General features: G+C 41.6%; 1 protein-coding gene across 1 annotated transcript in view; it reads right to left on the reverse strand.

Annotated features, from left to right (window-relative positions):
- The window catches only part of LOC148511924 (inter-alpha-trypsin inhibitor heavy chain H3-like), a 163,334-nt gene that overhangs the window by 37,060 nt on the left and 113,240 nt on the right, over window positions 1-13,034 (reverse strand). The window contains exons 12-15 of the mRNA XM_088482479.1: window positions 11,966-12,151; window positions 10,750-10,889; window positions 8,064-8,224; window positions 5,088-5,123 (exon numbers count right to left, since the gene is read on the reverse strand). Of these exons, the coding sequence (XP_088338605.1) occupies window positions 5,088-5,123; window positions 8,064-8,224; window positions 10,750-10,889; window positions 11,966-12,151 (523 nt within the window). The remainder of the gene's footprint in view (window positions 1-5,087; window positions 5,124-8,063; window positions 8,225-10,749; window positions 10,890-11,965; window positions 12,152-13,034) is intronic.

Consider the following 13,034-nt stretch of genomic DNA (forward strand, 5'->3'; position numbering starts at 1 on the left):
TTTACTATCTCTCATGCGGCGGTAGTTCTATGTTGGTGTCTTCTAGAAGCTAAGTCCACTCCTCCCACTAGATTCGGCTGCGTCCCACTTCCTGCCTGTGAAGCGCACATCTGACACGCAGCACTTCCGATTTCGTCAGCCATCTATTGTTTGGCAGATGCGTTTCTATTTGGGAGGATCAGCAGCCATTTTAATGGCAAAAACCGACTTGTTGTAAAGTCCTTGTGTTTTATTTATTCCAATTAGATGGTCAATAAACATTTATCTTGGACTTGCTTCCATTTTTTTCTCCACAACTTTTTATTATTGATGATTTTCATATTATCTGTATTCTCACTATTGGTTTATAAATAGACAAAAAAATAAATGAATTTATAAGTAGACAAACATAAATGAATTGATAAAATTAATGGAGAAAGGGGGATCAAAAATTAGTCCATCATATATATATAATAATTATTATTTATATAATAAATGAAGATAAATGTTCATACATGAAAGTGACTAGTGCAAATATAAAGTGACAAGAAGACACATAAAACATTACGCTATAAATATACATTGCAGAATAAATTCATAAAAATAAGAAATTTATAAAAATTTATAAAAATTAGAAATTTATAAAATGAAAGTGGGGTGGTCTGGATGGAATCCCGATGAAATTCGAAAATTATGTAATATATAGAATATACCAGGATAAAATTGGCTAGAAGTGAGGATATGGGGAATGGGTTTCATAAAAACCATTTCAATTCAAAGTCTGCATTTAGCCCCTTTGGCATGAGTGTTTTTAATTTGAAAATCCACTGCATTTCACTCTTAGCTAATCTTTTATCTTTGTTCCTATCTCTCCATGTGTTTCTGATGTTGTAAATCGCCATAAAACGTATTATTTCTTTTGTAGAGCAATTATGTACATGTTTGAAGTGATTCGACAGGGAGTGTGTTATCAACCCCTTCTTGATGTTACGGAGGTGTTCTCCCAGTCTTGTTTTTAACGCTCTGCTGGTTCTCCCTATATATAGAAGATGACAGCTACACTCAATTAAATAGATTACATTCGTAGTATTACATGTCATAAAGTGATTCAGTTTGTATATATTTTCTCCTACTTTGAAGTCCACATATTTCGATTTCTCTGCTTTTATCCTGCATCAACTTCCGGGTCATAGGTCATGAATTATTAACTGCTCACTCCGGTAACCTCCAAAGAAATGCATGATAAGTAAATGTAATAAACTATGTGTAATCTGCATCTCAATATTAATGTAGCGTCACATACTCTGTAGTATAGAGAGAGCATGAATATAACAAAAGGATGTTTTGAAGGATATGAGCAGTTAATAATTGATGACCTATGACCCGGAAGTTGATGCAGGATAGGGTATATAAGATGGTCCATTTCAGTCAGTGTCACATTGCCTTGAGGAAGGGAGCAGTAACTCCCGAAACGCGTCGGTAAGCTGTGACAGGACCATTAATTCAAGTGGAATTGCGGAAGGAAGTTCCCTAAATAAGGACCTAAAAGGGAGAGGCCATCCGGAGACCTCCACCTTTAAAAACTATGAGCCCTAAATTTTGGGACTTCCGGTAATTCCCCATTTTTTATTGGAATGAGGAGTAGCAACCCTCATATGTGAATTATTTTCTTAAAGAACCTTTGTTTGTATTGGACGTATACATTTCTGTGCACATGTTGTAACACAGAGAACATATTATCTATTTTATTATTTATTTTTTAAAAAATATTGTGAATAAATTTGGAGCTTTTAACTTTATTACACTATGTTTGGACAATTTTTATATTTTTCATGTTAATGAAAATTACACCATTGAGAATTGATCACTATATACGGGACCTCGACAGGAGATCATTTGGGAAGTACCGTAACTATTGTTTTTTTTTTTTTTGAATTAGCACTGTGCACACTTGACAAGTCACTATATTTATTTTTGAAATTTGCTTAGTACTGAAGGGTGGTACTGTTTGTGACTAGTTTCTGCAGCAAAAAGAGAGTGCTAGGCGCCCGTAAGTACTGCTCACCCCATTGGTTATCAGTTCATCTTTATTTACCCTTGAGAGCAGTGAGTATAGGCAGCCTTTGTGTGTCATTATGTATAAACATTTGAAAAACAGAGAAGAGACCTTAAAAGAGGTATTTTGTGAAAAACAAACTATATTAAGTGATGAGAATGTAGATACTGCAATGAAAAAACTGGAGAGATTATTAATGAGAGAGAACCGCTTATGGTGGGAAATCGTTACATTGGAGAAATATGTATCGGACCAAATTATCCCTAAGGGACTAAGACTGAAAAAACTCCCAACATTTTGAAGATACAGAGGATAATTTTAGAGATGAGTGGATAAGGACATTGGAATCCTGTTCCTTCTCATTGATGGACTTAATATTTAAAGAACGTAGGGGTAAATTAAGAGAGATTAAAGAGGAAATTGATATCCAACAAACTCTCGTGGAACCTTTTCAAAATGCACCAGAATATAAAAGAGCTGAAATAGCAAGAGACCACGTGTACTATAGAGAAGGAAAAGGAGATATCTTTAGAGAATGGTTACATGATGGCTCAGTCTACTCAATATATACAAACTGAATCACTTTATGACATGTAATACTACGAATGTAATCTATTTAATTGAGTGTAGCTGTCATCTTCTAAATATAGGGAGAACCAGCAGAGCGTTAAAAACAAGACTGGGAGAACACCTCCGTAACATCAAGAAGGGGTTGATAACACACTCCCTGTCGAATCACTTCAAACATGTACATAAATGCTCTACAAAAGAAATAATATGTTTTATGGCGATTGACAACATCAGAAACACATGGAGAGATAGGAACGAAGATAAAAGATTAGCTAACAGTGAAATGCAGTGGATTTTCAAATTAAAAACACTCATGCCAAAGGGGCTAAATGCAGACTTCGAATTGAAATGGTTTTTATGAAACCCCTTCCCCATATCCTCACTTCTAGCCAATTTTATCCTGGTGTATTCTATATATTACATAATTTTAGAATTTCATCGGGATTCCATCCAGACCACCCCACTTTCATTTTATAAATTTCTAATTTTTATAAATTTCTTATTTTTATGAATTTATTCTGCAATGTATATTTATAGCGTAATGTTTTATGTGTCTTCTCGTCACTTTATATTTGCACTAGTCACTTTCACGTATGAAAATTAATTTTAATTTATTATATAAATAATAATAATTATATATATGATGGACTAATTTTTGATCCCCTCTTTCTCCATTAATTTTATCAATTCATTTATGTTTGTCTACTTATAAATTCATTTATTTTTTGTCTATTTATAAACCAATAGTGAGAATACAGATAATATGAAAATCATCAATAATAAAAAGTTGTGGAGAAAAAAACGGAAGCAAGTCCAAGATAAATGTTTATTGACCATCTAATTGGAATAAATAAAATGCAAGGACTTTACAACAAGTCGGTTTTTGCCATTAAAATGGCTGCTGATCCTCCCAATTAGAAACGCATCCACCAAACAATAGATGGCTGATGAAATTGGAAGTGCTGCGTGTCAGATGTGCGCTTCACAGGCAGGAAGTGGGACCCAGCCGAATCTAGTGGGAGGAGTGGACTTAGCTTCTAGAAGACACCAACATAGAACTACCGCCGCATGAGAGATAGTACAGACGGACTGAATTGCCGTTGCACACGGGATGGCCGATACCGGAAGTCGGGATGACGTACTTCCGGTCCGGCGGTAACCTCCAAAGAAATGCATGATAAGTAAATGTACTAAACTATGTGTAATCTGCATCTCAATATTAATGTAGCGTCACATACTCTGTAGTATAGAGAGAGCATGAATATAACAAAAGGATGTTTTGAAGGATATGAGTTAATAATTGATGACCTATGACCCGGAAGTTGATTCAGGATAGGGTATATAAGATGGTCCATTTCAGTCAGTGTCACATTGCCTTGAGGAAGGGAGCAGTAACTCCCGAAACGCCCTAAATTTTGGGACTTCCGGTAATTCCCCATTTTTTATTGGAATGAGGAGTAGCAACCCTCATATGTGAATTATTTTCTTAAAGAACCTTTGTTTGTATTAGACGTATACATTTCTGTGCACATGTTGTAACACAGAGAACATATTATCTATTTTATTATTTATTTATTTAAAAAAAATATTGTGAATAAATTTGGAGCTTTTAACTTTATTACACTATGTTTGGACGATTTTTATATTTTTCATGTTAATGAAAATTACACCATTGAGAATTGATCACTATATACGGGACCTCGACAGGAAATCATTTGGGAAGTACCATAACTATTGTTTTTTTTTTAATTAGCACTGTGTGCACTTGACAAGTCACTATTTTTATTTTTGTAATATAGATTGATACCACTGCGGGTGATAACTAGTCACAGGATAGTTGGAAAGCTTTGAGAGATAGTCAGAGATCAATGAGTCTTATGCTGGGTACACACTGACAGATACATTGGCCGATCAATTGATCGGCCAATATATCTACTACACGTCGGCCAGTGTGTCCTGCGATGCCGGTGAATGTCGTCGATCACCAACATATCGCATTGGCTGTGCTGCACAGCCGATGGACAGATATGTCTGAAGACTTATCTGTCCATTGGCAGGTGTGTATGGGCGGTTGGCAGACCACCCATACACACACAGCAGCAGCCGCGAGGAGGGGGGCGGGACATGCTCCCGACCCGTCCACTGGCTACCGGGTCCCACCCCCCCGGCCGCCGGGGCCCGAGGGCACAAGCACATGATGGCCGTTCAGTGTGTATGAACGATCATCAGCTGCAGATATATCTGTCAGGTGTGTACCCACCTTTAGCCAAATAAGTGTCTATTTAAGCCACTTGCAAGCCCAAAGATGACCACCCTCATCCAGTTTTAAAGTGCTTCTGTGCTGAGAAAATGTCTGATTGCAGACAATCATATAACTGTACATGACAACAAAAAGAAAAAAAAACCCATCACTTCCATCTCATGCAGATTGACAAAATTACTGCAAACATCATTATCACATTTTAAATAAGTATAACCTTACTCTGTGATGATGCATATGTAGGCGCTTGTTGTTGTCCTGTAGTGACCCATAAAACAAAGATTACACATTTATGATTACAGAATGTATCAGAAAAGTATTATATTCAATATTAACTTTTATAAATACATTTTTAAACAACATTTTAGAACACAGAGGGTAGGGGCAGTTTAAGACAGGAGAGGTCCCATATGTAGGCTCTGTGCAGGCCCAATCTGGCTTTCTGCTAGTCTACTGAATATGCTCCGGTCTCCAGAAACATGGCGCCAGCAGCATTTTGCCAGTGACTTCCCTACTGCACATGTTTATATCACTGGGACTCCAGAGAGGTAAGTATAATTATGTGGGTGCAGGATGTGTGGTGTGGGCCCACTTGAACAGGGGCTTATTCTAAAGCTGGGTACACAGGGACAGATATATTGGCCAATCAATTGATTGGCCAATATATCTGCTGCGCGTCGGCCAGTGTGTACCTGCGAAATATGTCTGTGAACGTCATTGTTCACAGACATATCGCATTGGCTGTGCTGCACAGCCGATGGACAGATATGTCTGCAGACCGCCCGTACACACACAGCGGCAGCCACGGTAAGGGGGGCGGGACACACCCCGGACCCGCCCCCCGGCTGCCAGTACCCACGGCCAGACACATATGTTGGTCATTCAATGTGTATGAATGACCATCATCTGCAGATATATCTGTATAATGTTTACTCAGCATAAGTTGAGCAATGCTACAACAGTTTTAGCACCTTTTGCCATAGCCACGTCTGTTACTTTATGCTAATGTTAGTATCAAATCTTCCCCTGGTGTCAAGCATGCAAATGAATGTGCAGGGACTGAGTTTGCAACCACTTCTGTGATACGCCTGCAACACTCTCATAAGACAGTACATCTCAGTGCATCTGAATTTCCACCTTCCAGTTACTGCCCAGGAAAGCCCAATACATTTACAATACATTTATGGGACTAGTGTTGGATTTCCCACTAGTCACGTGAGACATGTACCTAGGGGCATCACTTGCAGAGCACTGCACAGCAACCACCATGCATAAGATGCCAGCCACCCGCAGAAAATTAAGCAATTGAAAGATCCCAGCCGGCAGCTGTGTTTACAATTATTATATGGGACAGACGGGCATGGAAAATGTGCATGGGGCCCCTTTTAAGGCATAACAGCCCCAAACCTCTGAGCCCATTCAAGAACTGGAAAATTGGGGGAAAATTGGCGTGGGGTTCCCCTGTTTTTCCAGGAACCAGCATTGGGCTTACACTAGCAGCAGGGGTGTTTTAAGAGAGGAGAATCTACTGCACATGCACGGGTCTCCAGGAAAATGGCACCCGCACAGTTTTCCCAGGGACAGCAGTACTGGGCATGTGCGAGTCACTGGGAAAATGTCCGCCACCATTTTCCCAGTGATTCTTGATGGTCTGCAGTGCTGGCCCAGTGCTGCAGAGTAGCACCCTGGTGACTTTGGCCAGGTAAATATAAAACTATACGGGTGCAGGGTGTGTGGTGTGGGCCCTCCTGGACCCAGGGTCCGAGTGCACCGCACACCCTGCACCCTATATACATACGCCCCTGACTAGCAGGGAGACACACAGTGTGAGGTCCTCCTGCCATAATGTAAAACCAGCCCAAACTGCTCAGCCAGGTCTGGAAATCCTCAAAAAGCTGAGACCCCAAAAATAAAATGAAGGGAATGCATTTTTTCTTTAATATTAAACCTTTATTTACACTGTAACACACAAAAGCCTGCACAGATCATACTGATTTGTACAGTGCTTTGAAAAAATCTGCCGCACAAAGGCAGGTCTATTTATTTCTTCTATTCTGATGCGACTTTGGTGTGATTTTGATCATGTTTGATAACACGATACTTAGTAAATCTGTGATTTCTATTCTTGTCTATGTAAACCGAATGATGTTTGGTCCGATGGTCTAATGAAGTCTACTGCTGTCTAAAGTCATGTGTGACATGAGATTTCAGTGCGAGTTTGGCTTTAGTAAATCTCTGATTTATGAAATTGGGGGGATATCGCAGAAATAGCTCAAATCAACCAAAATTGACCCTTATTGAATTTGCCCCTGACTGCGAGAAAGAATTCTGTACCCCTCCATTCAAAGACATTTCCTTAATATGGCTCCCCAAGAGAGAAAAATATATGGACTACCCTGCTGTGGAGAAACATGAGACAGGGGCTCACCAGGCTCAACAGGTACTGAGCGTCTCAGGCAATGGGACTAAGGGCCTGATTCAGAGCTGAACGCTCTGACCAGAGCGCTCGCTCTGAATCAGGGCCCTCCTACCTTTTTTGGAGCGTCCTCATGGACACTCGCATAGCTGTGGGTTACCACCCACAGCTATAGCGAGCGTCCATGATGATGGTCGGGATGGTCTTGACCATCGCGACCATCGGGCTTGCGACGTTGACCCTGCGGTAGGATCTCGCTGCCGCAAGCCCTGGAGTGATTTTGGCTCTATCAGAGCCAAAATCACTCCCACTGACATCACTAGTGATGTCAGTGGGGCCGGCTTCAGACGGTAGGCGTTCCCATGGGAACGCCTCCGTCTGGCAGGCAAGCCCCTGGCACGCCCACCAAAGGGGGCGTGCTGTCAATCAACATCGACAGCACGCCCCCTTTGGTGCGAGACCCGGAGCGATGGAGGGCCCGTCGCTCGCCGGGTCTCGCGCATGCGCACGACGGAGCTCCCTCCGTCGTGTGCATGCGCAGTGGGGGAACATCGACCCGCTTGCGAGCGTACTGCCGCTCACGAGCGGGTCTGAATGACCCCCTAAGATCTGATTAAAATGATTCTCCAGTTTTGTTTCTTAGCTTATTATACCACACCAATATGTTACTGTATATATTGTTTATTCCAATTCATTTACAGAGATGCATTGATATTCGTTATTAAATATTAATACATTAAAAAAAAAGTCATTTATTTACCTGCTATGATTAATTTTCTTACCTTCCACAAATTTATCAGCGATTAATTTTTCTGCTTCCTTCTCTTTCTCTTCTGGTTTTGTCACTACCATTGATGTCAAAGGAGTCACAAACTTAAACTTCAGAGAGAGGTCAAGTGCCTGTGCTGTCAAGTTTGCCTTCTCTGAAGAGTCAGCATAAATTCTTTAATTAAACAAACTAATATCAGAAATACAGTATTGAACAAATATAATATATAATATAAGACTATAACCGCATTTATTTCATTTGTACTGTGTTCTCTACAGTAATTACCAGGGCCGTAACTTGGGGTATGCAAGCGGTGCCACTGCACAGAGCACAGGGCCCTGTGGACAGCACTGCCACTCACCCATGGCCCCTACATCTAGCTAGGAGGTTGCCAGAATATCTGCAGCAGTACCACCTGGAGTGCCATTAGGCCACTTCAGAAGTGAACGCCGCGGCCCTTACAGCTATCTGCAGCATCCAGAGGATGCTTCGGCCATTGCTGTAATTCCCAGCGATTTGTGGCACCGTCCACTCCGTATGATATCAAGCAGAAGGGGCGTGGCCTGTGCTGGGAGCCAGGACCCCTAGTTAGTTAATGAGATATTTACTGTTAATGCCTCCATAAAAAAAACAGATAATTCCTTCATAAGAGACAAATGAAAGATACATTACATTTTAATATAATTAAACATAAAACAATGCTATCGTCCTTCCCCTCCCATGTACTTTATTCCCCTCATTTTACAGCCCTCGTCTTACTCATTATGGATCACCACACTGCCCCCTTTATGCTTCATCTTTAAAAGTATCTCACTTTCTACAAAATGGATCAATGACATCCATGGTGCCCTGTATTATAATTCATTATACAAATTATATGCATCAACGTGGTTGTTTTCTTGTTTGAATGATTATGATACTCATTATACTAAATATTTTTATGTTATGCCTGTTTTGTGTATACACTTTATCTGTTCTATTCCACTACTGTCCCCCTTTCTCACAGCGGATAATGATTCCACCACCTTGCTTTCTGCCTCCCTCCTTTATGGCTTGTCTATATGGTGTATGTTATTACATGAGAATTAGGTTTCTTCTGGTTATTAATTACAAATTGTACACATATGCTACATTAACTGCAGGTAGCTCATGCTTTCTGTGTGTGCATATAGTGCAGAAGGTCTGGTGTTATATTTGCTAAATGTTAATTTTTAAGTCGATTTTTATGTTGATTTTAATGGACAGAAATCGACTCAAAATGCACTCATTTACTAACATTCGATTTTGATTTCAATATCGAAATCAAAGTTGATGTTAGTCGGATTTGGCAGGTGTAATTGGATTCGATCTTGAACTTTTTGTTCAAAACCGAATGCAAATACAAACTAAAAATGAATGGAAACACATCTAAAAAAGAAACATGCACAGATCACTATGATCTGTGCATGCTTCTTAGGGTTAAAAGCACCTAAATAGTAAACAAAAAGAAACCATGGGGTCCCCCCCTAAATTAATAGCCAGCCCTGGACCTTTTAACCTTTTAGCCTGGTCTGGTCATGGAAAATTGGGTGAAAACCGGACTCCACGCTGGGTTTCTACCTGCTGTGGCATTACCAACTAGGCTGGTTCAGCCTGGTGTTGGTTAATGGAAAATAGGGGAACTCCACACCATTTATGCTCCCAATTTTCTATGACCAGACCAGGCTAAAAGCTCCAGGGCTGGTTATGGATGTAGGGGGGAACCCCCAACCGTTTATTTTTTTTTGTAAACTAATTAGGCTCTTTAACCCTAAGAAGCATGCACAGATCTTAGTGAATGTAATCACTGTTAATAAATGAGGAGATCCTGTAGTTGGTTATGGGAAAACACTAATTAAAATCGACTACAAATACACCAAAATACATAAAAAAATCTACCTTTAGTAAATATATGCCCTGATGTTTAATTCTCCTGCATTGCATGTTTTTTTAACAGAGGTTATGGTGTTCAACTTTCCTGTATTGTGTATCTTAGTTCAGGGTTCTTTAGTATTTGACTGTTATTATTATATAAGCATCAATAGGGGCTCATTTAGCGATTTAGCCTCTCTGTGCATATATTCAGTTGGACGCGTCGGTTCAATTGCGGCCAGATTACTGCTTATAGTCATCGTCTTTATGATGACACAGGTAGGTTCAACTTATATGGAGTTGAAGGTGTGCAGGTAGTTAGTTACAATATGCTGAGTGAGACTGGCGTGCTTCCTTGACAGAATGGTACCAAAAAATAAAGAAAAACAAAGGGCAAAAACAAAACAATCTGCCCTTTAGTTTATATATTTCACACTCCCTGGTTCACATTATAGACGTTCCTAGTGAGGAAGGACAGTTAACTGCCCTCTCCATTACTGCGTTATTATTTATTGTATTTATTTCCTTTAACATATCCAATCACATAAATGGCAATCTATTATACAGGGAAAAATAGACAGTTGGTATGGCCCAACTATATCCATTTACATATATCCATTTCTCTGCTGCCCCATGAAAAGAGCTATCTTAGACCTGCTGCCAGCCTGCCACTATATGGTAAGTACCTCTGTGCCAATTGATTGCCAGATGGTGAGTTCTGTGATGCCTAATGTATTCATTATACTCGTATTAAGTCTAAATAAATTTACACCTGTACCTAATGTGCAGTATATCACTCATTTATGTACCGTTTCTCCAGTAACTGCTGTATAGTGAGATAAGCCCAGAGTCTCTCTGTGAAGTCACCAAAGATGTATTCCTGCTGTTTTTGTACATCGTCCTTTTCTTGCAGCTGAACATTTTCTGTATATTTCAGGGATTTATCGGCCTATTCAAAGCGCAAAAATAAATACTGTGATACAGAACACATTCATAAAAGCCAGTAGAGAGCAAAATATTGCATCTCAATGCTGTAGTGTAACTACCAAGGCTGTATCATGGCGATATTCCACCCTGTGCCAGCCACAATCGTGATATCATTATGTCAAGATGAGGGGGCAGGGCCACCAGGATCAGGACGGAACTGAGGGGGTCATTCAGACCCGCTCGCGAGCAAAGGACGCTCGCAAGCGGGTCGATGTTGTGCAAATGCGCATGCGCACGACGGAGGGAGCTCCGTCGTGCGCATGCGCGATACCTGGCGAGCGACGTGGAATACATCGCTTGGGGTCTCGCACCAAAGGGGGCGTGCTGTCGATGGTGAGTGACAGCATGCCCCCTTTGGTGGGCGGGCCGGGGGCGTGGCTGCCAGACGGAGGCGTTCCCATGGGAACGCCTACCATCTGAAGCCGGCCCCACTGACATCAGTAATGATGTCAGTGGGAGTGATTTTGGCTCTGATAGAGCCAAAATCACTCCTGGGCTTGCGGCAGTTAGACCCTACCGCAGGGTCTCGTCGCAAGCCCGATGGTCGCAATGGTTAAGACCTCTTTTTGGCCGCTCGCATATGCTGTGGGTGGTCACCCACAGCTATGCGAGCGGCCAGGAGGCCGCTCCATTTTCAGGTAGGAGGGCACTGATTTAGAGCGAGCGCTCTGGTCAGAGCGTTCGGCTCTGAATCAGGCCCTGAGCTCCTGCAGTGCCCTATGGACACACAGGGCTGCTCTCTATGCTGCAGGGACACTTTTCAGTACACTGCAAGATAAATGCTGGTGCAACAGGGAAGCAAAGGTACTGCGCCTAATATAAATTATTACTTGTGAGTAGGGCTACATCTTCTCTACATAATTATGCTAACTGCACGTTGTAATTATGTATCTATGGGAATTTATATACTGTTTGTATTTGTCTGAAATACTACTAATAATAATTAAGGTGGGAAATTAATATATGTTTATTATATCCTATTGTCTGTTTTGTCAGGAGTGTGTGTTATGACAAATAAAACACATAGCATGCACTTACCCCTTCTGCCTTTACATCTACAATGAATGAGTTCAAGTCATTGTCAGTTAAGCGACCGGCAACTACGATTTCATCGCCCTCAAAGTAATGCCTGAAGCTGTTCTGAGTGAGGTCCGCTACGGAATTCTCAGGATACTGCATCTCAATGTCCAGCAATGTTGGGTTTGCAACTTCCTTATAAAATCCCTAAGGTTAGAACAAAGAAAAAAAAAGAAAATTGGTGAATTCATTGTCATCTCTGTTATACAGTAAATTAGGGATGAGCGGGTTCGGATTTCGGAAATCCGAACCCCCCCGATCCGAGTCGTATACGAGTCAGGCTCTACTTTCCCCGCCTGACTCGGATCTGAAATCGAGGCAAAATGTCAACCATCCCGCCTTCCGGATCTTGCGGGTTTTGGATTCTATAAAAGGTCCCCGCGTCTGCGCCATTTTCTCACTCCAGCTGTGGACAGTGAAGAGGGAGGGTGGGAGCTAGGGCTGGCTGGGCTGTGTTGTGCTGCTGTTGTTCATAGGGGCTGGGTGGGCTGTGTTGTGCTGCTGTCATAGGGGCTGGGTGGGCTGTGTTGTGCTATTGTCCATAGGTGCTGACTGGGCTGTGTTGTGCTGCTATTGTCCATAGGGGCTGACAAGGCTGTGTTGTGCAGTCAGTTGTCCATAGGGGCTGTGTCCACTCCAAAGTCTATAGGGGCTGGCTGGACTGTGTTGTGCAGTGTCCCATAAAGGCTGTAATCCTAGAGGGGTGCTGTAATGTTGTCCAGGGGGTGATCTGTGCATCAGGGGTGCTCTCCCAAAGTGCACTCCAGAAAAAAATTATTTTTTTTTTCTGTGTTTGTGAATTGTGTGCGCAGTAGCCACACGTGCATCAACAAAGTAGCGCCAAGCATGCGCCTGTGTCATAAATCAAGGGCCGGCTGGCTTGACCGTTAAAGGGTGCTATAACCCGCAAAGTGCACTCCAAAAAAAAAAATATATTTTTTGTGTTTGTGAATTGTGTGCGCAGTAGCCGCACGTAACGCCAAGCGCGCGCCTGTGTCAAGTAAAGGGCCGGCTGGCTTGACCGTTAAAG

Source organism: Taudactylus pleione, unplaced genomic scaffold (assembly GCF_031769625.1).
Source record: "Taudactylus pleione unplaced genomic scaffold, aTauple2 ptg000289l, whole genome shotgun sequence".
NCBI classification, from domain to species: domain Eukaryota; kingdom Metazoa; phylum Chordata; class Amphibia; order Anura; family Myobatrachidae; genus Taudactylus; species Taudactylus pleione.